Source organism: Cinclus cinclus, chromosome 22 (genome assembly GCF_963662255.1).
Source record: "Cinclus cinclus chromosome 22, bCinCin1.1, whole genome shotgun sequence".
NCBI classification, from domain to species: Eukaryota; Metazoa; Chordata; class Aves; order Passeriformes; family Cinclidae; genus Cinclus; species Cinclus cinclus.
Window position 1 is genome coordinate 6,082,268 of NC_085067.1, and position 27,027 is coordinate 6,109,294.

At 57.8% G+C, this 27,027-nt stretch overlaps 2 protein-coding genes across 2 annotated transcripts; both read left to right on the forward strand.

Annotated features, from left to right (window-relative positions):
• The first annotated feature begins 559 nt into the window (after positions 1-559).
• On the forward strand, positions 560-19,547 carry SRRM3 (serine/arginine repetitive matrix 3). Its single transcript, XM_062507115.1, has 14 exons — positions 560-783; positions 3,753-3,854; positions 7,219-7,353; positions 7,464-7,544; positions 7,916-7,945; positions 8,357-8,425; positions 8,707-8,742; positions 9,411-9,461; positions 9,564-9,668; positions 10,134-10,305; positions 15,897-16,225; positions 16,814-17,041; positions 17,298-17,435; positions 19,328-19,547. Exons 1-14 carry the CDS (start codon positions 560-562, stop codon positions 19,545-19,547), a joined length of 1,920 nt encoding a protein of 639 aa, XP_062363099.1.
• Positions 19,548-23,602: 4,055 nt separating this feature from the next.
• On the forward strand, positions 23,603-25,102 carry HSPB1 (heat shock protein family B (small) member 1). The gene is made up of 3 exons (XM_062507249.1): positions 23,603-23,963; positions 24,667-24,730; positions 24,943-25,102. The coding sequence occupies exons 1-3, from the start codon at positions 23,603-23,605 to the stop codon at positions 25,100-25,102; spliced, it is 585 nt and encodes a 194-aa protein (XP_062363233.1).
• Positions 25,103-27,027: the final 1,925 nt, after the last annotated feature.

Sequence of the window (27,027 nt, forward strand, 5' to 3'; positions counted from 1 at the left end):
CCATGGCACAGGGTGCCAGGCCATAGCCAAAGAGTGCCAGGTCATGGCCCAAGAGCATCAGCAAGTGTTTGCTGCCTGAGCCAGACATCAGGATGTCTCACAGCTGCAACCAAATCAGCCAGCGCAGCTGGGAAATGCAAGGGGATATCTGAGGTCTTTGGGTCTCTAGAGGACTGTGAGGCTGGATGTCTGTCCCTGCTCCAAACCCACACTGGCTGACAATGGGGTCCATGGGCTCCATGTCCTGCTGCTGCTGTACAGTCTTGGGCCCCACAGACCCAGCCTTGGGCAGGTTTTACTAGTACAAGGCTGGAGCAGAGCACCCTCCTCTCTTTCCCAGGAGCTTGTCATGGTGACAAACCCCAGCTTTGCTTTGAGGATGAGGAAACTGAAACAAGATGCAGGGAGATCTCCTAGTCACTGGCCCCATCAACCTGCTTTCAAGACTGATTGTACCCTCAGGTCCTAGCAGTGTCCACTCGCTGACAGGGGGTGAGAGGGGAAGCAGGGCAGGGACTGACCCTCTGACCCTGACTCTTCCTCTCCTTCCCAGGCAATCATGGCTCTCTACAACAATGGGGCTGACGTTCCTTCACCCCAGGAAGCCTCCAACGGCTTCCCCCAGCCCGGTGCCTCAGGAACATGGCACAAGGGCGAGGAGGAGGTGCGGCTGGTGGAGCCCAGCATGGTGAAGAAGGCTCACCGGGAAATCCTGGACCATGAGCGCAAGCGGCGGGTGGAGCTGAAGTGCATGGAGCTACAGGAGATGATGGAGGAGCAGGGGTGAGTGGTGGGGATATTGTTTGCGCCTTGTTCTCCCCCTTTGAAAAATACCTTGATGTGGCAAATGTCCCTGTTTGGAAGTAAATCCAGTTTTGGGTGAACCAAACAGCTTTGGTGGGTTGGTCTGTGGAGAGCAATGCCTAGGAGTTCATCCACTTCCCCTGCTTGGAAGTTTGGGCTCCCAGCTTGTCCTACAGGGAAAGATGAAACAGGAAGGAGGAGTGAAGATGCTCATGGTTGTGCAAGTCATCAGTGTCACTTATCCTGTGCCCCACATGCTTGGGATGTGAGATCCCAGAGGAAAGCTGGGACTTAGTCACAGGAGAGGCTGATTTAGGGCTAAAGTTTGCCTTGTCTTCCTTCTCCTCCCTGTGTTTTGGGGCAATACGAACCCCTGCAGCCATCCTGCCAGTGCCATGGCCAGGCACTGCAAGCTGCTCCACAGCCTTTGCTCTCCCCTTGGAAAACAAAGGGATAGGGGGAAAAAAAAGGGGCTGAGGAACATCCTTTCCTGGGTGGGCAGAAAGGACTGGGGGGCCAGAAAGGAGACTCCCAACCCTGCCAGGCATGGCTGTGCTGTCTCTGCCAGCAGCCAAACATCCTGATCCCTCTGACAGCTCTCTAAAACCTGATGGATGGAGCAAATTCTTCAGCACACTTGGGTAGATGGGAACTGGTATCAGCTGGGGAGAAGGAAAATGGATTGAGGGAAGGCTTCGCCAAGGCTTTCATTAAGAGTGCAAGCGTGACCTAGAATTAAATTGTCTCACACAGACTGGAATAATGATTGTGCCTAATTTGTCATTACGGAAATAAATAAGGCTGACCTGGCGCTTTGGGGAGCCCAGGGCCTCCTGTCGGGTTCCCGAGCCCTAGTAGGGATCTTACTACTGGTAGTATCATTGCTGCAATGGGTAATAGCAACACTGCAACCAGGATTGTTGTTATTGCTATAATTGCTTTGTTGTTATTAAGGCTATTAATAACACTGATGATGGCGATACGCCGAAATGATAATATAATTACAGTAATAATCTTGGTGAACCTGCTTAATCCTCTGCCTGCTCTTCCCCCCAACAGGGACTTTTCAGGGGGGTTCCATGAGAAGGGATTTGCACCCCTGAGGTTTCTCCTTAGGCCAGGGGCAGCCTCCTGGCCATGGCCTTGAGGGAGTTGTTGATGAGGGCAGAGCCCCAAGATGGATGTGAGTGTCAGCAAAGGGGGTTCTGCAGGGATTTAAGCACTCCCTTGTTTCCTTAAAGGCGGATGGCTCCTCCTGCCTTTGCTATAGCTCGCTCCAGGCTGCCTTCACTGTTATTCCCTGCCTGCAGGCTGGATTCCTTGTCCAGAAAAGAAGTGTCAGCAAATTTTCTTTCTTTCCCAAATCCATTCTATATGTTAAATGCAAAAGCAAACCTTCTCCAACGGGATTATAAGCAGCACCAGGGGAATGCAGGAGGGAAAAGGCTGGTGTTGCTCCTGCTTCCATCCCTGGAGGTGGTGGGGAGTTCCTCGCCTTTGCCTCCCCCCACGGATTTGCTAATGGCCCAGCCACAGTGGCCCATCTGTCACCTCCTGTTTGGCCTCATGTCCCCTCTCCAAGAGCACAGACCGTGTTCTTAGTATGCTGCAGCAAATGCTCATCTCAGGCAGACATCTTCCTGCTGCTGTGGGCTGGCTGATGTCCATGGGATGGCTGGGGCCAGCAGCTCTGTCCTTGTGGGATGGCCACACTGCCCTTCTGGATGCACTGCTGTCAAGGCAATGGAGCAGAGCAGCATTTGGGGGTGCTACGCTGGTTTTGGGCTCCCCATGCCCAGGTGCAAGGTGAGGGGAAGCAGCCAGGCTGCCTCCATACCCTGTTATCAGCCTTCCTTCTGTGTGAAGTCTGGTTGGGGAATTAATGAAAGCCTTTCAGTGCAAATGAGTTCGTTAATATTAATTCCCCTCTTCTTGCTGTTCTGCTTCATGGACACTGCAGGAGGGCTGGATGATGCCATTTGCCCTTCTTCACCCAGGGCACCCAGGGGCACCCAGAGCACTGTGAGGGTCATCACTGTCCCCAGCACGGGCTGTGTGAAGTGCCAGCCTTGGGGACTGCAGGGCTAGGCCTGGCTCTGGCATCCAGTTTGCTGGGTTGATGGGATGTGGTAGAAAGGGTGGGCCATGAGCAGCCCCTGCAGTCTGTGGCTGAGGACAGGGACACACACAGAACCCGACCCCTTCCCTCCCAGGGTGGCAGTGTGGTGGTGACATGAGGTCCCTCTCCCTTCACTCTCCCCTGGGATGATGCCAAATGGATGCTCTCTACTACATCCCCCTGTTGGGACGTTTTAAGTTGAGGAGGATGCTCAGGTGCCCTTGTGCAGCCATGGCATGTGGCAGAGGACCACCCACCTGGGACTGTCACCTGTCCCTTCCCAGGGACACCTTGGGGACAGCAGGGATGCCGTGGTTTGCAGTGGCTGTTCTCAGATGCCAGGACACAGTGTTTAGTGTCTCCAGTTAATAACCTTTGGTGGTAGCACAGAGCTAGCACAGCTTTTAGGGCCCCAGAGCATCACAGGGACAAGCAGGGGGAGCTTGTGATGGGACAGAGATGCTGGGAGTAAACCCTAGAATCACTGGCCACAATGGTGGCACAACCAAGGGGGTTTGGTGGGCACTAGCCCCAAAGCCCGGGGCAGTGATAGGGAATGGCAATGTCATGGTCATCCTTTTCCCCCTTCCTGGTGTCTTTTCCTCTGTCAAGCACTACTGGGAGAAGCAGGCAAGAGAGTGGAGGACATACATAGTGGTGGCAGAGGACCAAGCAGAGGTCCTGTTGCCCTCCAGGCCCTGATGACTGTCCCCTTTTGATTGGCCCCTTGGTCCATGTGTCACTTCCAAAGGAATACAGTTCCTCAGCAGGTCCATGGGGTGCCCATGCTCCAACCACAGCAGCCCTGACCACATCTTTGCCCATCCAGGTACTCTGAAGAGGAGATCCGACAGAAAGTGGGGACCTTTCGGCAAATGCTGATGGAGAAGGAGGGTGTGCTCACCAGGGAGGACCAGCACGGGCGCCAAATGTAAGTCAGGCAGCTTCCAGTTGGTCCATCTGTCCATCTCATCCCAGAGAGGCACATCCTTGATTGCCTCTGAGTATCAGTGGGTGGGTGAGTAAGGGTATATCTAGGCATGACTGGATAGCTGGATGGACATGGAGAGGGTATATAGGGATGGATGGATGGATGGATGGATGGATGGATGGATGGATGGATGGATGGGTGTTGGCTTTGATGGTTGGTTGGTTGATTTGATGACTTGGTTGATTTGGTGGTTTGATGGCTGGTGGTTGATTGGTTGATTTGATGGTTTGTTGGTTGGTTTGATGGTTGGTTTGTTGGTTGTCTGTTCAGTCAGCTGGAGGCAGGATTTGCCCCTTTGAGGCAGTATCCTACCTCTGGAGAGGTTAAAGGTTATCCTGCACTGGTCGTTTGGAGACCTCTGGGTGCTGTGCAGAGGCCAGCATTGCAATGCTGCTATTGCAGCTGATGGAACCCAGGTGCAGAAGGTCTCAATGCCTGGCTCACCCCACCAGCCAGGGACAGGAACCCCATGGAAGAATCTTCTCCAATGAGATCCAGTATTGTTCCTCTGCTTCTAATAACTCCTCACAGTGCCTGGTCTGGGGGGGCTGCATGTGCCCTGGAAGGGGGCTTAGGGCTCAAGTTTGTTGTCCAAAGCAGCCCAGCTCCTGCTGGAGACAGGCCAGTTGCTGCTCCTGCCCTGCACAGGACTGTCCCCAGCCTCACCAGGGTCCACCCTGGCTCAATGATGATTTATCGTGAAATGCTTAATGGCCCAAGCAGCATGGCTGGCCTGGAGTGCACCATCCATCAGCCTGGAAACCAGGTCACTTGGGACAGGAATAGATGCTTCAGGTTCACTGAATATTAATGCTTCATTAGGGTCAGGAAATCAGGGCAAGGGGGGAGGCAGGGAAGCCATGGCAGCAGGGAGAACCTCCCTCACACCCCTCTGCTGGCACGCCAGGCAGGGTAGGACACAGGGACATGGCTGTGCCCTGCCTGGATGGGGCACAGGGGCTTGGAAAAGCGTGAAACATTCAGGATTCTCCTCCAGGCAGGCAAAAAACACGGCATGGGGAAAACCAACCTGCCCAGGTCACTGAGCATCACACCTGAGGTGTTAACAAGTGGCCTTTGCTGGTGGGGGCAGGAGTCATCTCCAGGGCATCTTCCTGGCAGGCTCATCAGGGCCAGCACTGTAACAAGCACATGGGGAAGCCAAAGGTGCCTTGAGGTTACCCAGGCAGCCCTGGCTGTCACCTTTACAGGCTTGGTTTTGAAAAACGAAGGGTAATCATTAAAGATTAGCCCCGGGGCTATAAATAATAGTGCTGAGCTGGAAGGAGCAGTCTCACAGTAAAGGATTGCTCAGAGGAGAGCAAAGCCGGAGGTGCTTGAGGAGGCTGGTGGGAGCTGGGACCAAAGCAGCTGGCTGTTCAAGCAGCAGGGATCTGAGATGCTGGAAGATACCCTGCGTGCCAAAAGTCTGTGCTGCATGAAGAGGCTGGACAAAGGGGTTAAAAAAGCTTTAAATAAAGAGCCTCAGTCCTTGTGGTGGCTGGGAGAGTGCTCAGCAGAACATCTTGTGGGCTGGTTCTGCGCCAGCACTGCTCTGGGCTTTTACCGCTCGGTCCTTGGCTGCTGGGACTGTGAGTCTGAACCAGCTGCTCCTGTTTCAAAGCCAGTGCCAGAGCTCAGCATCATCTGCATAACTCCCCAAGGAAAACGGAGGCATCGAGCAGAGCTGTGACCACCTGAGTCCCTGGTTTTGCTCTTTGTGCTCTCCAAGCTCCCGTCTCCATGTGCACAGCTCGGTACAGCCGGGTCCCCAAGGAGAAGGGCTTGATGGACAGGCTGGTGGGATTGCAGACAAAGGCGAGTGTGTGCTGGGCAGGGAGAGATAATTGGAACAGTGCAAGGCTGGTCTTGAGCTGCTGAGCACAGCTAATGGGTGAGATGCTGGCAGCAGGCTCCAGTGTGGAGCACTGCCTGCTCACAGAGTAGAGACACACTCAGAGAATTAACCCCGCTCCCTTCTCTCTTTGCCTCTTTTCTCCCCCTTCCCACGGTTGGGTGGGTGGTTGAAAGGCTGTTCCTACCTTTGGGACATGGCCAAAGCAGGAGTCACTTGCAGGGGACCTAGCAAGCCACGGCTGTGGCACAGAAGGGAGCTCAAGTCCTGCTTGAGCAATGGTCCGTGGTTAGGGGGGAGGGTGCCTCGTGTGTAGTTTCGGTCCAAGACATTTCTAATTAGGTTAAACAGCCCTTGGCCTGCCTGTAGCCAAGGATGTCAACACGTGCTACTGTCAGGTCTGCAGTCTGGGACTGAGAGCTTCCCTTTTCTCAGGCAATGGCCAGGCTGCCAAGGGACTGATGCTGTGGGGCTGTGCTTCTCCACCAGCATCGCTGACTGCTCACCTCCAGGCTGGGAAGGGCAGAGGAGCCCACATCAGGTTTCTGAGGGCAAATCTCCCTTGGGAAACAAACACCTGGGCTGGCGTGGTGCCAGGCACACTCGAAGCCCATCCCCATCTCTTAAGTTTCTCTCCAGAGTACCTGGATGTCCTTGTCTCTCCATGGTGAGATGTCCTACATCCCCCAAGAGCAAATGAGAGGCTCCCTGTGGGATTTGCTCCTGTGGCTGATGGCAGAGCCAGACCAGGAAGGTGGGGGCAACAGGGTTGGGCAGGGTCTCCTGAGATTGTCCTAGTCCAGCTGCCAGGCCTCTGCCAAGCCCTGCCCACAGCCCTGGTAGTCAATGGCAACCTCATGCCAGTTTCCATAGCAGTAGAAAAAATTAATGCTGACGAAGTCACTCAGGAGAGAGAGAGAGAGACCCTGATGGCTCTAGGTATGATGTCCCCCCATCCCTTCTTCACCTGGCCCTAGGAGGGACATTGATCATTACCTGCATGAAGCTCCAGTGCTGAGGTGGTGGCACTGTGGGGTTATGTCCTCAAAGCCCAGATCATCCTGGGCAATTCCCATCTAAATTTCCACTGCTGGTCTTCTGCCAGCTCCTCTCTTATCCAGCCCCACAACCCACCTGGGCTGACCCAACCTCCCGCTCAGCCTCAGCACTTGAGCAAAGCAAATGAGGTTGAGGCTGGGCCCTGTGGGGAGTGAGTGTCACAGTGTCCTCGTGCCAACCTGGTGGGGATCTCTGCAGGGATTGGAGCCACAGGAAGACCCTGAGCAGACCTCCACCCTGGGACTTTGCTGTGTGTGGACATCAAGGGGATGCTGTGGCAGAGGGAATGTCCCCCAGCCCCTGTAGCTGCATTTGGGCTGCCCCAGGTGCTCTGGTGGGAGACAGGGAATGGGGAACCCCAAATGAATCCTGCTCTTTCTCATTTGGCAGTGTGATAGAAAACCACCACGGGGCAGACGGGGAGGAGTACGCGGTGGAGTACCCTGACTATGGAGAGGGCTGCCTGCTGCAGTGTGACTGCTCGGCCGAGTGCTACCGCGAGGACAGCGGCCACCGCGAGTACAGGTTTGTGTGGATTTTGGGGATCCGGTGTGCACAGGATCCCCATCCAGGCACACAGAGGCCAGGGGCCTGTCCCTTCTTCTTTCCCCAACCCTGTCCTCTGTCTCCCACAGGCTGAAAAGACGCTCGAGCAGCTCCACCTCTCCTCCACCCAAGAAGAAAAAGAAGAAGAAATCAGGTCACCGCCGGAGTCGGTGAGTTCCCGGCTGTCCCTGCCTGTCCCCTCTCTCTGGAGGGCAGCTCATCTCACAGCTCAGCCTTTTCCCAGGCTCTGGACGGGCAAGTCTGGGGGCAGTGCATCCCTGAATGTGCACCCTTAAGAGGTGCAACACATCTGCATGTACTGATACTGCAACACACACGTGTGTGCACACACCCACTGCATGCACTGGTGGGACCTTGCCTGGTCCATGTGGGAAAGGAGCTCGCTGCCACAGAGTACAGCACCAGCCAGGATATGGCTCTGTGAAGGGTCCATCTACCCAAAACCTCACCACTTAGCACTGGTTGCCTGGGCAGGATCATGTCCCTAATATCCATTTCTTCTCTGCCTTTCCCATGGCAGCAAAAAGAGGAAACCTGGCTCAGAGCGCAGGTGAGTGACCACTGGGCTGGGTGGGCTGTGGTGTCCCCTCTGGGCTTGTAAGGCTGCTGGGCACAGGCTTGCCTCTACCACCACCCACTGTCCCCCTCTGAAATCCCACTGGGAATTGGCCATCTTGTCTCCAGCTGGAGGCTGTGGAGTCCATGAGGTGGCAATGAGACACAGCAGGGTTTGGGCATTCCAGAATTGAAGGCAGCCAGAGCCCTTTTGCCAAAAGTCCCTTTCTGTCTCCCCAGCCCAAATCCCCTAGGAAATAACTGCTATGCGATGTTCATGCATCCCATGAGGTGGTCCAGGGGAAGCAATGTGACTGGGGATGGTGGGACCAGACTCCCCTGGGCCAGGGGGAAGAGGCTGGGGAGTCCCCTGCTCCTCGCTCAAGGGCACCCACTTCCCCTCTAGCTGTGACAGCTCTTCACCCATCCGCAAGGAAAAGAAAAAGAAGACTGGAAAGAAGCACAGACGTGACAGGTAGGATGGACACAATAGCAAGGGTGGTTGGGGATGGTGGAGCTGGTTGAGGCTGCTCAGGCCCTTGGGCTGGGGTGGGATTTACACATGGATGGCGATGGACGCTGATGACTTTTCATGGGACAATCACCTCCTTCACAGCCACTGTCACCTGCCCCATCCAGTGGCCCACCTCAGGGTCATCCCCCTGTCCTTCTCATCCCTGGAAACTGCCCAGGCTTTGTTGCCTGCTGGCCAGATCACTGTATCTCTTTCATCTCTGCCTCCTTTTCGTCCCTTAGGTCTGAGTCAGGATCACGAAAAAAGAGAAGACACAGGTAAGAGTGATGGCTACCCGGAGCCATCCCACTGCCACCAGCTATCAGTTTCCCCTGCCAGGGACACCCTGTGTCCTGCCCTCCTGCTGTGCCCTCCTGCTGTCCCCTCCCCTCTCCCCATCGTGATGGACCCCCTCACCCCATAGCTGGACATTGCTGTGTGTCCTCTGCCATTGGATGTGGCACACAGCCACTCTGGCTGACTGTGGGGTCCCACATGGCCTCAAATGTCCCCCTGGGGAGAAGGGGGGATCCCAGGCAGCCATGGTCAGGGCAAACTTTGACTGTTACCTTGATCTCTGTATGCCCTATGCCAACACTGCCGTTTCAGGGTGAAAGGAGTGAAAAACAGACAAAGGGTGCCAGAGAAAGCGCAGGGCGAAACAAGTGTGGGGGGTAATAATGGGCCCAAGCTCTGAGGATGCTGAGCAGAGCCAGTCCCCCCTAATCTCCTGCCTGGTGTCACCAATCTGAACCTGACCCCACAGTCCCCCTCATATCCATCTGGAATCCCCACCACACTCTGAACCTCAATGGAGCTCAACTGCAGACGAGACAGGTCCTTCCCCTCGCTCCTCCTACAACCTCGGTGCCTCTGGGGGGCAGGGAAAGCCTCCCCCATGTGCTGCCCCCGCTCCCACGTCTGCAGCTTTCGGCTTTTCCCGCAGGTCCCGAAGCCCCAAGAACAAACGGAAAGAGAAAAACAAAGAGCGCAAGAGGTGAGGGGCTGGGCTGGCGGCGGGAGCGGGGCTCTCTGTGTCCCTGCGTGTCCCCCGCGGTGGCTCAGCCTGTCCCTCGGCCCCCGGCCGCCCTCTCCGCAGGTCCCGCAGCGAGTCCCCGGCCTGGCGCTCGCACCGCCGCAGCTCCTGCAGCTCCCACAGCGCCTCGCTCTCCTCCGACGACAGCGGCTCTAAATCCCCCAGCAGGTAGGGACAGTCCAGGACCTCCGCCCCAAACATCACACCAACAGCCCCCAGCCACCGCGATGGGACCCCGTGGGGTAGCGGGCAAGGACAGAGATGTCCTTGTGATGGACACCCTTCTGTGGTGGAGGCGGAGGTGTCTCAGGGATGGGTACCCTGGAGAATGGAGGGCAGAAGGTGGGTGGCAGAGGTGTCCCACAGATGGGGACCTTGGAGGATGGAGGCATCCCTCAGACAGGTATAGAGGAGAGTGGGATGGTGCTGCAGCATCTCTGGAAGGTTTAGGAACATGGTCCCCAGCCGGGGTTTCAATTTTTACCTAAAGAAAGCACAAAGCATCAGTTCTCACCCCATTTCTGACTTCAGCAAAGCCTGGGCTGCAGCCGGCGGCTGCGCCGGAGCCATGCTAAGGGCGGGCCCGGGCTCGGTGCCGGGGATGCCGGCAGCTGACGATGCGGTTCCCTTCAGGCTGAGCCCCAAGCGCCGGCAGGATGGTCCCAAGGGCAGCAGCGCCCGCTCCAGCCGCAGCCCGTCCTCCTCCTCGCCCCAGCGCTCGGCCTCGCCACACCAGAACGGGCACAAGGGCAGCGCCCAGAACGGCCGCCACAGCCACGGCGCCCCGCTCCCGGAGCCCTCGGATGTACGTAGGCTTTTCTTGGATCACTCTTCGCTTCCCTCCCCTCCTCCCTCCACAGGACTCCCCCCCTACTCTCCTCTCCCCTCCTTCCCCACTTGCTCGGCTCCCCGTCCTGCCCAGCCGGAGCACACGGGGGAGATGTGGGCTACAGATTGCACTCTTGCAGCACTCACCAACCCCGCGCTGGGTGCACGATCTCCCTGGGGGAGCCAGCCCGTCACCCTGAGGCAGGGGTCAGGTCATCCTTCCCCAAAAGCCACACGTCCCACTGTGGATATCAGCCCCCCGGCATGACATCTTGGCAGGCCAGCATCACCTGCCAGGGTCACCACCGGGCTCAGCACCTCTCTGAGATTGATCCCAGGCGGCCAAGTAATGGGCAAAGCAGGAAAATTCTTGTTTGCCCACCAACCCCAACCATCCCTTGTTCCAAGGAGCCGGCACCAATGCTCAGGACCCCAACACCCAGTCTGGCCAAGTTAGGGTTTAGAGGGGATTTGATGCTGGATGTTCAGATTTTAGGACCTTGAGGTCCCCATGGCAGGTTACATTAGAACTGAACATCCCCAGCTCTGCCTCAGCATCCCGAGGGTCTTGGTGAAACCCCGAGGGCTGCTCCCTTGCTGAGTGGGCAAAGCCCTAACCCAGTGGGCCCAGGGGGCAAGCCCCAGTTTAACCAGTGCTGGGGTGGTGAGGAGCCTGCTTTGGCTAAAGGGGGGCTGGAGGCAGGGCTGAGTGAAGGCAGGGCACTGCAGGACTCCACTAATGGGGCCCACACAGGTCCCCCCTTGTTTCTGGGAACTTTATTCCCACAGGTGAGATCCTGCAGGGATACTCCTGAGCTGGCAGCACCCAACACCAACACCCCAACACGGCCAGGGGCACCCCAGAAAACGGGGCCAGGAGCCCCCAACCCCACATACATGTCCCCTTCACCCTCCCCAGCCCAGCACCCCCCAGCAGCACCCAGCACCCTGCCCACCTCTCGGGGCACCTCTTGCTTTCTTCTTTCCTGTGGTTTCAGCTGGGGCGTGGGGAGGTTCGGGTGCCGAGGCACCGCCCCCCAGGCGCCCGGCTCGCCCCGCTCTCCCCTTGCCCACCCCAGCAGCGCCCAGGCCGTCGAGCTCCCTTGGCTCCCCGGCACCAGCGGGACTTTTCTCCAACAACTTTCTCTCTTTCTCTCTCTCTCTCTTCTTTCTCTCTCTGGTTTCTATTTTTTTATTTTTTTTCTTTTTAATCCCATCTGTGTTTTTCTTTAGCCTCCCATTTGAAAAAAACCCAAACGGTAATATACACTTCCATTTCTTGCTCAGCAGAAGCAGGGACGAGGGGGAGGGAAGGGCATTGAAACGTGCTTTTTTTCCCGCCCCCATGTTTTAGTTTCCTTTCTCATTATTTTTTTTCTTTTCCCTTGTGATGTACAGAAATGCAAATGATATATATTTCTCTTATTTTTATTTTCCCCCACCCCGTCGTCATCGTGTTGTTCTAGAATTTTTTGCTTTTGTGTGTGTTAATGTGGAGAAGAAAAAAAAAAAACGAAAAGAAAACAAAAACCTGATGTGTTTTCTAAATATTTACGACCGCTGAACATTGTATTTCCATTTTCTATATTTTGAACACGGAATTTAAAAGGGAAGAGTACCCAGCAGCTCTACACTGCAAAGGAGCGAATTGCCCTTTTCCTCCTCAAATTGACAGCTGCCCGGTGTCCTCGGCTGGATCCTGCTGCCGTGGTGAGATTTTCCTCCCCGGCTGCAGGATGAGGCTGCTGGGTGCGGGGTTAACCAAGCACCCTGCGGTCATCCCACATCCTGCATCCCGACAGGATGAGTGCTGAGCACCCTCGGTACCCAGCTCCCTCCCCACCTCTCGCAGACTCCCCAAAAGCTCCGGGCTCAGCCCGTCCCACCCCAGCACCCCCAGAGCTGCCGGGAGCCCGGGGTGCCCCGGGGCGCTGCGCGGCGTTGCCTTCCCTTTTAAATACCCAGTCCTGTCTCCATCCATCCCTGCTGCCTTCCCAGCCTTCCTCCTGGGTCTCCCCTCCTCCTCCTCCTCCTCGCCCACACGCACCCTCCAGCCCCTCTCTCTCTCCGGTTTTCTTTGGGCCAACACAACCCGACATCCCTCGCTGTGTCCCACCTCCATCCATCGCCTTCCCTGCATGTTATCCGGGACTTTGCCATGTTATAGAGTGACTTTTTAAGACTGAACCGCAGCCTGATCGGGTTACAGACACCAGCCAGCCACCCCCCCGCGGCCCCCCTGCTCGGCGGCCGGCCGCAGCCTTTCCATTTTGAAAAACAAACAAACAAAATTTTTAAAAAAGATAATAAAAATTAGAAGCTAAAGAGACCAATTTTAAAAATAATTTTAAAAATTCTAAGCAAAACAAACGGGATTAGCCGAGGGGTCTGGATCACCGTACTAAAGAGTCCTTGTCTTTTTCCCATTCTGCCCTCCAAATGTGGAGATTATTGTTTTCTTTTTTATTATTGCATTCCTGTCACTGCCAATTCCGAAGGTAGGTATTTTGTCCACCTCTGCACGTTCACTTCTGCAGATGAGCCTGTTGAAAAGCACCGTAGCTTGATTTAATGTTATTTTCTCTTTCTTTCTGACTTTCTCTTTCTCACTCCCCTTCTCTGTCTCTCATTTTGTCTCTTTTTGGTGGCTATATATAATTTTTCTTTATTTGTATGGTTTTCCCCAGTTAGCTGCAAAGCCATGCTCTTCTCTTACGTTCTTTATTTTTATATTTTTTTGCCCTGTCCACGTAATATTTTTTTCTTTCTTCCCACCTTTTCTCTTCCCCGTCTCCTCGTGCTGTCGGTAGAATGCATTTCTGTGTCTTTCAGCCCTCCGAATTTGTGTTCCTTTCCATTCAGGGGCCGAGCACGGCTGTTCCCTTTCAGTCCCCCATTAGTGGCCGGGTAATGAAGGCGAATGTAATTAGGGAGAAATAGGGGCAGTGGCCACGGGTAGAAGTGGGCACAGGGGTTTTGGGGTGGATGGATGGGGCAAGAAATGAGAAATCTGGGGAGATTTAGTGTGGGTTTAGCCCCTCTTCAGGGCGAAAAAACCCATCTCGGTGAAAATACTGAGGGAGGCTGCAGTAGGGAAAGTTTTAAATCTTCCTGTGTGGGGAGAGGGAGGTCCAGGACATCCCAGCCTGTGAGGGTCAGGGGACAGCATCCCTGCCCGGGCTGTCCCATCCCCACAAGTGCCCGGTGTATGTTTTCCCTCTTAGGCTGAGTCTTTGACAGTTTGGGTTTATTTGAGATGCTTTCACCTTTGTTGCCTTCCTGCACGCCAGGGTTTGGGTGGGAACCCTGCATCCCACAGTCCGAGGCCACGGCATGGCCAGCCAGTGCCAATATGGCCCCCTGGGAAAGAGGAACCCTCTCTCTTTCTCTCTTCATCGTCCTCTTCTTCTTCATCATCTTCTCTGCTTCAATGTTCCTCTCCTGAGATGCAGGGCTGAGCATGGGCTCCCCTGATCCCCCATTCTGGGGCTGCTGCATTCCCCTGGAGCAGATCCATGTCCCCCAGTGCTTGCAGGGCAGCTGGGCAGAGCTGATTGTCACTGCCAGCCTTCCCCTCGCTGCAGCCATTGCAACAGCAACTGGTTTTTAATAAACGTCCCAAATCCCCCCATTTTGGCTGCAGCTTGCTGCACTGTGGCTGGAGGGATTGGCTTTTCCATGGGGACAAGAAGGTGATGGGCTGTGGAACAGTCTGGGTTGCTCAGGGACGTGGAAGCCTCTCATCCCTTTTACAGCATCTTCGTGGTGATCCCCAGAATCCCAGCCCTTCGCCCTGCCCCTTTCTTTTTTGGGGAAGAAAAGTGGCATGGAAAACACAGTCGGATGGGTGGAGAGAACCTCAGCTTCAAGGATTCACTGACCATTCATTGGTGTATTTGGGGCAAGGGCTTGGTGAGGAACTGGGGTCACCAGCCCTGGGTGTGGTGGCACAATCCTGGCACCACCCCAATATCCCTGAACCCCCTTTGATCCCCTTAGATGGACTCAGCAATGCCCTGAGCAGGATTCACCTTTTCGGGGATTCTCAGGGACCTGGCTGGGCTGTGGCTGGGGGGAAGGAGACCCCAAAGCCCTCTGAGCTGGGGTTTGCCAGCTTGGTTCAGGACTGGTGTTGCAGGAGCTGTTTCCACCTATCTTTTTGGTCTCGTGTTGTTTGCAGAGATGGGGGGGGACACGAAGGCAGTGTTTGAGGCTCAGAGGAGCTCACATATTTGGGATCCTCAGGGTTGGGCAAATCCCTGAGGTCTCAGTGAGAGTCTGGCTCAGGGTTTGGCCACAGTGGTGGCCCAAGGTTTCCCCTCCCGTAGGAGAATTGAGCTGGTTTGTTTTATTTCTCCTTTCTCTGGCTCTGTCTCTGTCTCTCCTCCTTCTCTCGCTCTTTCTTTCTCTCTTGCATTTTTGTGAATCTAATGATGCACTTATATTGCCCCGCTTTTCCCTTCTCTTCATACCTTACCTACTAAAGGAGGAAATGCCACTTTTTTGGTAAGTGGATGTTAACCAAGAGGGACTTAAAAAAAAAAACATATAATGGAAAAAATAAAAAAAAAAAAGGAAGCAGAAAGCGAAGTCTGTGTTGAGTGCTGATGAGGACTTAGCAGTTCCCTGCAGAGTCACAGCTAACAGCTCAATGCGTGTCCCAGGAAGAGCTCAGAGACATTCGTTTATCTCAGTAACGAGGACATTTGTGAAGTTTTGCTTTGTTTTTTATTTATTTATCTTAATTTTTTAAAAAATTTGATTTTATTTGGATGGTTTTTCTTCTTTCTTTTTTGTTGGTTTCTTTTATGCCTTCTCGCCCCCCAGCCCCCTCCCCTGCCTTGCCCTCCATTGTCGCTCTGTGCCGTTTTTTCCTCGTTTCTGGATTTGTTTTAAGCCGAAAGCCGTACTATCGATAAAAACTACACGTATTGGAACATATATTTCTATATATGTGCATGCCTCTGTGTGAGCAGACCCCATCACCTCCAGCCCCCTTTGGTTCGACCCTTTCCCCTCGGTTCAGTCTGATTTACTCTCCCCCACCGCCCCACCCTCCCTCCTCTCATCTTTTCTATTTTATTTCCTTATCTAACCCCCCCCGCCCCCCCATTTTCCTTCCTTCGTTTGGGTTTTATCCCCCTTTTCCCTTCCCCTTTCTTGGTCGGGGCGGGTGGGGACCAGGGTTTGCTTTATCCCCTCTCCAGGTGTTTTTGGGGGGTTGGTTCTTTCCCTTCGAGCTCTCCCTCCCCGACGACTTGGGGCTTTCTTGGATTTATTTATTTTCCTCCCACCCCACCCCTTCCTTTGGGTTTTTATTACGATTTAAGTTGAGTTCTATTATTTTGGCGTTTTGCATGCGGAGGTTTGCATGACCCACGTTGTTGAGGGCGAGAGGAAGGTGCAGAGTAGCGTCTGTGTAGCCTGCCTTATGCGATGTGCATTGACGTTGTGATCTGCGCCTCCGGCCCGGCGCCCCCCGTTAAAATCCCCTTTCTCCTTCTTTCTTGTCTTCTTCCTTCCCTCTCTCTCTCTCTCTCTCTCTCTCTCTCTATCCCCCCTTGCCAGAGGCCGGTCTCGGCGTCCCCCTCTCCGCGGGCTCACGGCAGGACGGAGCCGCCGTCCCCCCGCACCCGGGGGAGCCGACACGGCGCTCGCAGCCCCCGGTCGCCCACGCCGGAGCGGGCCAAGCACGGCCACCGGCATCGCTCCCGCAGTGCCTCGCCGCCGTCCCGACACCGCGGCCAGAGCAAGGGGCGGCCCCCGGCCCCTCGGGAGCCGCCGCCGCCTCCGCTCAGCCCCGCCGGCTACAGCAGCGACTCGGAGGGCTCGGCCGGCTCCCACCCCTACCACCCACCGGTCGGCCCCGACAGGAACCACGGCGCGCACGGCAAGAAGTAAGGGAGTTCCCGGGATGGGGTCCTGTCATCCCTGTCAGGATATGGGAGCTGGGTTGGGATGTTTGGGGTGCAACTCTTTTTGGGCACCTTAAATCCATCCAGGCAAAGCCCTGGGGGCTAAAATGGGGAGCGGGGCTGGGTTGGGATGCTCGAGGGGTGTGGGTGGGAATAAGGATGGGACAGGGACGGGGATGGCAATGAGGAGGAGTTGGCGATGAGAATGGGGATGGGGACAGACTCGGAGATGGTGACAGGGAAGGGCTGTGCTTGGGGATAGGAAAGAGCCACAGCGGGTCAGTGCTAGCACATTGTGGGAAGGGTCATCCCTGCAAGGGATTATCCCACTGCGGAGGGCAGTGCCTGGATGGCAGCATGGGATTACAGCATCCCACAGGATGCAGGATCCCAAGCAAATGAAAGCCCTGTACTTTACAGTCAGGGGTGTAGCCCAGTCAAAAACAGGCGTCATGTACCTACATGGGAACCATGTCACGTTCCTTATGAGAACCTGGGGTGCTGGCTGCTGTGGGGGCACCCTGCCAGCCAGGACAAGGTGTGAGGCGGTGCTGGGATCTGCCTTCACAGGGTGAAGGAGCGGCACCACCGGGGCCGGCCCAACAGCAGCTCGGAATCGTCAGCCAAGCACTCCCGGCACGCGTCGGAGCGGAGGAAGAGCCCGTCCCGCAGCCCGGGCCAGCGCAGCAGCTCCTGGAGCTCCAGCGGCTCCCTCTCCAAGTCCCGCTCCCGCTCCCGGGAGAAGAGAGCAGGACGCAGCCGCTCCCGCTCGCCCTCGCCGAAAAAGCCAGCCAGCAGGTCAGGCCCCGGGGGACAGAGGCACGGGGACACCGCGGGTGCCAGCACTGGGCTCAGAGAGCGTCGCGGCTAGGGGTGGTCCCAACTGCCCTGGGACTCGGGGAGGGGTCGCAAGTCATTGTTGGTCACGCTGGAAACGCCGGCCCCAGGTGGGAGTGTCATCCATGCAGGGAACTGCTGTCACAGGGTGTCCCTGCGTCCGCGCGGGACCCCAGCCCATTCCCTGACCATCCTCCTCCTCCTTCCCGGGGTGTAGAGAGAAGGACAACGAGCCGCGAACACGTCATGGTGATCCCGATCCCGCCCGCCCTCGGCGCCGCTCCAGGAGCTATTCCCCCATCAGAAAGCGGAGACGTGACTCCCCAAGTTTCATGGAGCCGAGGAGGATCACCAGGTGGGTCCTGGCATGTGGCAAAGGCTCTGCCACGGCCACTGCCACATCCCGAGGCTGAGCTCTGCTGCCAGCTGACCCCAAAGGGTGCGTGGGTGGGCAGAGGGATGGATGGATGGATGGATGGATGGATGGATGGATGGATGGATGGATGGATGGATGATGGATGGATGATGGATGGATGATGGATGGATGGATGGATGAATGGATGGATGGATGGATGAGGGATGGATGAGGGATGGATGGATGCACAGACAGACAACTGCAGCTCTGTGGATGCACAGACAGTCCTGAGGATGACTGTGTGAATCAGCTGGCCCAGACAGATGGGCAACCAGACTGCCTCCAATACTGTGACCTTCTGATCTCTTCCTATTTCGGGCATGAAAACAGGAATTAATTTTAATCCGCCTGTGCATATTCCAGCAATACGCACATCCACAATCACATCTCTCCCACCCTCCAGAAGCTGGTTTCTCCTCCTTGGGATCCTATTGCCTCAGGATCCTGAGCTGTAAGACAGGCAATATTTCTTGCCAGACGAAACACTGTGTGCATATGTAGCACCTCGTTAAGATTCAGCACTGGCGGCGGGGCCGTGCCGAGCCGAGATTACCTCCTTCCTGACCTATTTGTCTCTTCCACTATCAGCTGGGAGATCGGGGGGATGGGGGGGGGGGGGGGGGGGGGTGGGAGGGCTGGATTTTCAGAAATCAGCTCTGCCTCTCTGTGGGAGGGATTTTATTTTGCCTGGGCAGGACTGGATTTGTCAGGAGAGAGGACAGGAGAAAGGACAGGAGGAACACTGCAGAGCCCAAGTGTCAGAGCTCCCCACAGTTCTCCCTGATGGATGCCCTGGAAAGAGAATAGGCTGGGAAAGCTGCTCCCAGCCCAGCCCAGTTGCCACTGTCTGATTTTCCATCCCTTCTGCTCCACCCTGGTTTTTCTCAGGATGTCTCCAAGGAGGTGGCAGGGCTCGGCTGGAGAACGCAGTCCATGGGCCTTGTGGGGACTGTTCACTCCATCCCCATGACCATCCTTGGGATGGATGTGGATGGCAGACCCCACTCCACTCAGGGTTCAGGATGAGCAGAGCCATTTCTGTGAAGATGCTGTGGGGAGGGGGCAGCCAGGGAAACAACCCCAGCTCCCCTTGCCTGCCCCATAGCTCAGCCAGAAGCTCCAGGGCTTTTCTTTGCCCTCTTGCCCTGTCCTCAGTTCCCATCACGCCCCTCCACCATGTGGTCCTACCTCAGTGATGCCAACTTCTTTTCCATTTCATCCCAAGGTCCCTCCCGGAGAGCATCGCCGCCAGCCTGGCTCCCAGGGTAACCTTTCCCCTTCCTCCTCCTCTTCCTCCTGGACCCCTCTGTGTCTCCTCACAACATAAGATGCCCTCGGCACCCAGCCACTCTCTAGTCCCACTAACACCAGGCTGGGAGAAGGGACAAGGGGCCGACTCCTGATGTCGCTGCCCCCTATGTCCCCCGACCCCACTGTCCTCGCGCTGCCCGTGTCCCTCCTCATCCTCAGGCGCCAGCGGGCCGCAGCTCGCCTCCCGCTAATCCCAAACGTCTCTTTTTCAGCAGCTTTCAATCTTTGGTGTCTGGGAAACACAAAAGCCACATTAACCTGCTCACTTTCTGCCCTCGACGCTGCCTAATCCAGGACTAACACCCCGGGGGAGGGGGCTGGGGAGGACGAGAGGGATGGATTGGAAGGGGAAGTGATGCCGGGTGGCCTCATCCTGACACCCCGCAGCCGATCTGAGCCCGGCCGCTGGGACGCTTGGCTTCCCTTGGTGGATGCTTGGCCATGACGGGGGTTCAGCGCCGGACCCCCTTTCTCCGAGCGGCCTCCGGGGTCCTGACTCAGCTTCCCTTTTCCATTTGCAGCGCCCGCAAGCGTCCCATCCCCTACTACCGGCCCAGCCCCTCGTCCTCCAGCTCTCTGAGCACTTACTCGTACAGCCGGAGCCGCAGCCGCAGCTACGACAGCTACAGCTCCAGCCGCAGCCGCAGCCGGACTCGCAGCCCCCCCAGCCGCTCCCGCAGCCCCCCCAGCCGCAGCCCCAGCTACAACAGCCGCAGCAGCTCGGAGAGCGCCGGCTTCTGAGCCCCCCCGGCACCCGGCCGCAGCTCCCCGACAACCCAGCTCTGCCCCCTCCATGCCACCAGACGGGACGGGACCACGGGGGAGGTGGAAAGGAGCCGGGGGATGCTAAGGATGGACCTGGCAGCGGGGGGAAAAGCACGGACTGGAGCTCAAATGGGTCCTTGGAACGCCCTGGGAGGGAGTGGTTCCCCTCCCCCCCCACTCCGGGGTGTTTTGGGGTCGGGATGGGGAAGGGGAGGATATCTTCTTATTTCTGGGAGTGCCGGGATGGGGCGGGTGGGGTGGGCGAGCACAGAGCGAGGGAACAAATGCTCTGCAGAGACCTTGGGGCCAATGGGTGGGGGTGGCTGGGGGCACCCCCGACCCCCATCTCCTGTGCTTTTTTGGTTTGGTTTGACTGCTTTTTAGCACAAGAGCATCCCGGGGAGGTGGGTGGGTTGGCGGGGAGAACAGGCTCAGCTGGAGGGTGTGATGCTAACCGGAGGTGAGCAAGACCCTGTTTTCCCCAGCGAAGTTGTCCCCAGGGTGTCTTGGGGGACAGGGGCACTGCAAAACATTTTGAGGTCTCCCCAGACCTGAGCACACGCCGAGCCATGGATGAACAAAGCCGGCAGCACCTGCAATCTCTTCCTAATCGAGGAGATCCAGGGAACAGCCCAGCTCGTCCCAGCTCAGGAGCCGGCCCTGGCACTCACCCACCCCACCCAGGTTGGGGTGCACCGAGCTGTCACCCCCGGGAGGAGGGAACTGCAGGACCTGGGGCTGGGCAGAGGGTTTTCCACTCCTGGGGTTGCATCCAGCCACCCTCTGGCATCGGCATGGCCTCCGTCTGCAGCCCCCAGTCCCCTCCTGCTCTGGGGCAATGTAGCTGCTTTTAAAACTGAATTATGGGAAGAGAGAGGCAGGAGGGTCCCGGGCTTGGCCGCAGCCCGGTTTTTGCAGGATTTTGCTGATTTCCACCCCCCCCCCCCCCAAAAAAAAAAAAAAAAGTCCCCCAGGTGCTGAGGACAGTCATGGGCCCCCGGGGTGGTTGATGTTTAATCCCGGTGGCCCTGCGTTTTCCGGACGGCTGGAACAGGACAATGGGGGTGAGCCTCCCTGGGTGGGAGAGCAGCTGCCCGGATTAACCCGCTGGCCCTGGATGTAAAGCCAGGCTTTGGCCATCCCGTTTGGCGCTGGTTTCCAGCCAGCCGGGATTGGGAGGATCCTTTGGAGTCCAGCTCAGCCTCGTTAGCCGTGGCCTGATAAACCAGAGGACCCGAGAGGGCAGAAATGGGAGCGAAGGGACACTTCAGGGTCGGCTTTCCAAACCTGACATGTCGAGGTTCAGCCAGAGGCTGAGGATTCACCAGCCCTTGGAGAAAAATCCCAGGAGCTGGGCAGTGATGGGTACCAGTCCCTGGGTGTCCCAGCCACCCGCTGGCAAAGACACCTGAACAAGCAGAGGTGTTAGAAATGGGGTAAACAGGTAAGGTGGGGACACACTCCTGGCACTCCATGGTGAAGCTTGTCCCCGCGTGCCAGCCCCGGGCAGGGTGGCAGCTCTGGATGCGACTGTGGCAGGAGGAGGAGACAAAGGGTCCTGCTCTCCTGGAGCCTGGGGAGATGAAGGACATGAGTTCCCCCAGCATCCCTACAAACCCTGAGCCATGCGCTCCAAAAACCATCCCAGCAATTCCAGAGGCTGCCTCACAGCCCCCGTCTCTCCCATCACCCCACGGAAAGCTCAGACTGACCGCTGGACCCCCAATCCTGCTGGGATATGGGGGAATCCCCTGAGAACATCCGAACCCAAGCCAGCAGCGGGGGATTTTCCCAGCGGCCGCAGCCCCAGCCCTGCAGCCCCCGTGGGGCTGCGGCTCCCAAAAACCCGAGACCCGACTGCAGCGGCGCCGCGGACCAGCCAGCACATCAGGGAAAAATTCCAGTCTTCCTCTTTTACAGTCTCTGTCTCCTGCCGCGGAGGGAGCCAACTGGAACAAATACTCTGTAGAAATACTTCAGTATTTTCCTGTCGCGCGTGCGCTCTCTCTCTGGGTTGTGAGTACAGCTGTAGATGCCGTGAGCTGGTGCAATTATAATAAATATACAGTATATATTGTAAATGACTCTGCTGGGCACTGAGAGGTTTCTTCCTGCCGGGAGCACGGCAGGGTTATCCTACTCCCTTAGTCCGGCTCCCTGTGGATCCATCCTGCTCTTCCCTCTGGCTCCATGTGGAGCAGCGCCGGGAGTTTTCTGTCTGATCCCACCGAGGATCCTGCTGTGTGTGTGGAACCCTCTGCATCCTCCCTGGCTCCTTGCAATCCTCCTGGCTCCCTGCATCCTTCCCTGCGTCACTCCCACTTGCCCACCAGCTCCCATCCATCCTGCCTGCATCCCTCCCTGCACCCTTACTGCATCCCTGCATCCCTCCCCACATCCCGGCATCTCTCCCTACATCCCTCCCATTTGCCTGCATCTCTCCCACCCATTCCATACATACCTCCCGCATCCCTCTCCCGACTCCTCCCATCCTTCCCTGCTCCTCCCTGCGTTCCTGTCTGTATCCCTCTCGTTTCCCTCATCCCTTCCTGCATTCCCGCCTACAACCCTTCCATTCCTCCCTGCGTCCCTTCTCTGTTCCCTCCCCTCCCTCCCAGCATCCCTCCCTGCATCTTGCTTTGCATCCTTCCCTGCGTTACCTCCATTTCCCTGCATCCTTCCTTGCATCCCTGCCTGCATCTCTCCCCTTCCTCCCACATCCCTCTCGTTTCCCCGCATCTCTCCCACTCCCTCCTCTCCGCAGTGCCCCGTCTTCCCCTGGTCCCCCCCCCCAGCCTGCTGCAGCCCCTAGGGGTGATGTGGGGCGTCACAAGATGCAGCCCCCAGCCCCACATGGCTCACCTCCCCACAGCCCCTTCCTCCTCAATGCCATTCCAGACTCAGCACTGGGCTCTGCTCTACCCCCAGATTTCCTGCAGCTGCATCCCCCTCACACTCCTGGAAGTCATTAATTCATGCACTGAGTGTGTCAGGGCTCAGCTGCAACTTACCTCCCATCCGTGATCTCCGAGGCAAATCTGGGGACAGAAGGGAACTGGGCAGAGGTGTTGGGTCCCAGAGCTGCTAGGATTGCAGGGCTGGAAAATAGCCCTTCCCAGGGTGGGAGCTTGGGGTCTGGCCCCAGATGGGAATCCCTTCCTGGGTGCCAGGTGTGTGGAGAGACTTGTTAGATGAGAAGATGCTGCCCCTTCCAGCCCCCAGTCCCCTCCAGTTCCTCTGCCCCCCCCAGAGCCCCCCAACCTCATTATCACAATCAGCCCCCTAGTCCCACTGGCCCCCATCAGGTCCTGTAAGCCCCCACCAAGCCCTACAGGTCCTATTGGCCCCCAATACCCTCACCAGCCCCAAGGACTTCAGGGACCCCCACTAATTGGGACTGGAGCAGCCCAGCTTGGTACTGGGGTTTCCTACCACAGTGCTGAGCACTGGAGCCACTGGAGTTCCAGAGGGCTGGGGGGGGGGCTCCAGAAGGTTCTGGCTGGTGGTGACCAGGGGCTGGGGGGGGCTCCAGAAGGTTCTGGCTGGTGGTGACCAGGGGCTGGGGGGTTCCAGAACCTTCTGGCTGGTGGTGACACGGTGCAGGGCCACTCACACCCTCCTGCACTGACTCATCTCGCCGTTCCCGTTCCCGAGGTGCTGGCCCAGCCCCAGGCTCCTTCTCACGCTGCCACGGGGCCGCATCCTGGGGATTGTTTTCCGGGCAGGCAGGCGGGAGAGGCCGGGAGCCACTCCAAGGGCCATCCATCACTCCCAACCAGGCCAAGCCTCTCACGATGACAGGAGGACGGACATTTCCTTGGCAGGGGGGACCCGGAGGCTGCCAGCCCCCTCCCGCACACCCACCCACTGCGGCTGCGTGTGGCCGCCCCAACCCCGGGCAAGTTTCTCGTCCCTTCCCCGGGGCTGCCGCAATTTCCATTAATAGCCAGCTGAGCAGCCTGGCTAAAAATAACCCCGGGCCCTCTTCATAAGGCCCCGCTGGCCGCCCCCCCCCAGCAGCCCCACACGCCATGGCCGAGCGCCGCGTCCCCTTCACCTTCCTGCGCAGCCCCAGCTGGGACCCCTTCCGCGACTGGTACCATGGCAGCCGCCTCTTCGACCAGTCCTTTGGGATGCCGCACATCCCCGAGGATTGGTACAAGTGGCCCAGCGGCAGCGCCTGGCCGGGATATTTCCGCCTGCTGCCCCGGGAGAGCGCCCTGATGCCGGCGCCCGGCTCGCCCTTCGGCCAGGCGCTGAGCCGCCAGCTCAGCAGCGGCATCTCCGAGATCCGCCAGACCGCCGACAGCTGGAAGGTCACCTTGGATGTCAACCACTTCGCACCTGAGGAGCTGGTGGTCAAGACCAAGGATAATATCGTGGAGATAACCGGTGGGTGCTGGGCTGGGGCTCTGAGGGGTCCTCCGGGATGGGGAAGCTGCTGCCCTGGAGCTTGCTGGGGGGAAAAGGGGTGGAATAAGGGATGGGAAGTAAGGGAAGGAAAAGGGAGAGGAGAGGAGAGGCCTAGCACTACAGCTCAATCTCAGGGTGCACTCAGGTGCAGAGACCCCCAGCCCCATACATTGACCCCTTGCTGCTGTTCTGGAAGGACACAGGGAGGGACCCCCTGGCTGGAGCTGCAGAGGGTCCCGGGGGTGATGTGGGGTGTCACAAGCCCCACAGCACCCTGGATGCTGTGACAAAGCCCAGATCTGTGGCATGAGGCCAAGATATCCTTCCTGCTGGATGAGGGGAGCCTGCAAGGAAAGGGGGGAATTCCCCAGCCAGATGAATTCTGTTTGCAGCCCCAGGGAGAGGAGGGTGCTCAGTCTCCAGCCCTGCCAAGGTGTGCGGCAAGCTGGACACTGCTGGGCCCCTTTGGCCACCCCCAGCTCCTGGCACTGCACTTTCCTCTGCTTAAATTTGGGGGATGCACGCCGAGTGGCCCTGCAGACCCCCATGTTGCTCCAGGCTGATATTATGGCAAAAACCCCAGGATGGGCAGAACCAGCCCCTCACAAGTGTTGGGGTGGGGCAGGAAGGTTCCCACCCAGCCAGTCCCTTCCCAGCACCGAGTGGTTTTGTTTCCTTCCAGGCAAACACGAGGAGAAGCAGGATGAACACGGCTTCATCTCCAGGTGCTTCACCCGAAAATACACGTAAGTACCAGGGAGGAGGGGAGACACCTGATGCAGCTCCCTGATGTCTCTGGGGATGTTTTCCCACCCACCCACACCCTCCAAAGCCCACTGACCAAATCGGGAATGCTGCTCAGCCAAACTGGGAGTGGGAGAAGCAGCAATTTGGGGCTGAACATTGCATCCCTTGGGTTGGTGCTGCCCCCTTACCTCTCCCTCCCCTTCCCTCCCAGCCTTCCCCCTGGCGTCGAAGCCACGGCCGTGCGGTCCTCGCTGTCTCCCGATGGAATGCTGACGGTGGAGGCCCCCCTGCCCAAACCTGCCATCCAGTCTGCCGAAATCACCATCCCCGTCACCGTGGAGAGCCAAGCCAAGGAGCCGGCCAAGAAATAGGCGGCACCGTGGAGGAGGAGACGGAGGAGGAGGAAGAGGAGAAGCCGCCGATGTGCCCCCCGCCCCCAGCTGCCCCCTCACACCCACCCCCCTTTTTACTGTTGATTTTGTACTCGCCCTGCCACTGAGTGCCTTGAATAAATGTGAAGGAAACGACAGAATCAGCCGGAATAAAAGCTGGTGAAAGAAACCTGTCCTTATGCCGTGTCTGCCCCCCGGCACCACCATTCCTGCTGGGAGATGCACCGGGACCAGAGCCCCGGGATGGGGCTGCCTGGGGCCAAGGATCCAGCAGGAAACTGTCCCCGAGCCCTTATCCCGAGCCCTGCCCCCAAGCACTTGGGGTCTGTAACCCTGGGTTCCACAACCCGGGTGTTCTCATCCCAAGTCTTCACAACCTGGCCTCAGCACCCTTGGGTTAGTGTCCCAGAGCTCCACACCCTGAGTCTCCCTGTCCTGGATATCTCACACCTGGGTCTCCTACACCTCAGCTCTCCATATCCACCTCCAGCATTCTGGGAGTTTACATCCCAGATCTCCAGCATCTTTGGTGTTCACATGCCAGGTCTTCAACATCCCTGGCTCAGCAGTTTGGCTCCCAGTTTTCCACAATCTGGGTCTCCTGCATCCCAAGTGTCTCCACTCCCAGATCTCAGCACAGTCAGTCTCCTCATCCCTGCTCTCCCACACTCAGGGTCTCCACCTGCCCTATAAGAATATCTGGGGTCTTGTCACCCCAGTGTCACTATCCTGCGATGTTGCACCCCTGAGAAACAAGTTCAAAAACACCCCCTGTGGGTCAGATGTTAAATAGGGGCTGTGTGGATAAGAACCCATCCCAGCAGTGCAGCCCCTTGAGCCTCAGCCCTGCCCCCCAATGCTTCCCTTCTTTCCATCCCGTTGTCTGAGGGGCTGGGTTGGGGGTTCAGCTCAGGAGCTGCAGCCCCCCCTGGGGGAATGAAGAGGGAGGGTGTTGAGGTCCGGGTGCCATTTGGCCCTGGCTGGCCCCGTGTCCCCTGTGCCCTCCATGCCCCCGAGTGCCTGGGCAGGACTGGCCCTACATGGCCGAGGTCAGGCCCACGGCTTCGATGTCCCCTGATGTTCCCTGATCCATCAAATCCCACTAATCCTCCCTGAGTCATCCTGCTGGCAGACGGTGACCTGGGAGGAATCCTGCAGCTGCGAGGCCCCTCTCCGAGCTCGGGGGGCTCCACGTGCCCCCTGAGCCCCTGTCCCCACCCCCTCTGCCCGGCAGTCTCGGGTGTGATGAGTTTGGCAGGTCTCAGGCAGATACTGGGGATCAATTCCTGATCCCGGTGATCAATTCCTGCTGCCGGGGGTCACGCCTGTGCTTGGGGGGGGAGGGTTCCCGTGAGTCAGGGTGTGAGGCTTCTTTAGCCCAAGCCTGACTCCAGGGGAAGAAGCCCCCGCGGAGCATCCCCGGCCCCCTCCCCTCTCCTGCGGCCACACCACGGCGACTTTCGCTTCCCGAAAAACGCCGAGCCGGGGGTGGAGGCTGCGGCAGCGCCACGGCTCTGGGATGGGGGTCGGGGTGTCCCTCCCTGTGCGGGGCTGCTCGGCGAGCCCCCCCAACCCCTCCTTGCCAAGACTCAGGGGCTGTTCCCAGCCCTTCCCGGGGGTGTCGGTCCTGCAGCCCCGGATCCCTCGCAGGGCGCGTGAGTCAAGGCGCATTTTCTGTTTATAGTTTCCCGGGGAGGGGAGTATTTTTACAGCGTGAGTCACCGCGCGTGTGGCTGCGAGCGGAAAACCATCGGGCAGGGAGGGAGGTGGGGAAAGACGGAGGTGGGGAAGCACCCACCCAGCCACTCCTGAACCCACGGGACCCTCCCCACGGCTCCCACCGCCCCGCAGGACACTCGCCTGTGCCCCGCGGTGAATCCCCAAGCCGCAGGGATGCGGATCCT

Bases quoted from the DNA above. Each gene is read 5' to 3' on its own strand.
- SRRM3 (XM_062507115.1), top strand. From the start codon at position 560: ATGGCTCTCTACAACAATGGGGCTGACGTTCCTTCACCCCAGGAAGCC. The intron at 8,426-8,706 runs GTAGGATGGACA...TTCGTCCCTTAG, and splicing joins AAGAAGCACAGACGTGACAG to GTCTGAGTCAGGATCACGAA. The intron at 9,462-9,563 runs GTGAGGGGCTGG...CCCTCTCCGCAG, and splicing joins AAAAACAAAGAGCGCAAGAG to GTCCCGCAGCGAGTCCCCGG.
- HSPB1 (XM_062507249.1), top strand. From the start codon at position 23,603: ATGGCCGAGCGCCGCGTCCCCTTCACCTTCCTGCGCAGCCCCAGCTGG. The intron at 23,964-24,666 runs GTGGGTGCTGGG...GTTTCCTTCCAG, and splicing joins TAATATCGTGGAGATAACCG to GCAAACACGAGGAGAAGCAG. The intron at 24,731-24,942 runs GTAAGTACCAGG...CTTCCCTCCCAG, and splicing joins TGCTTCACCCGAAAATACAC to CCTTCCCCCTGGCGTCGAAG.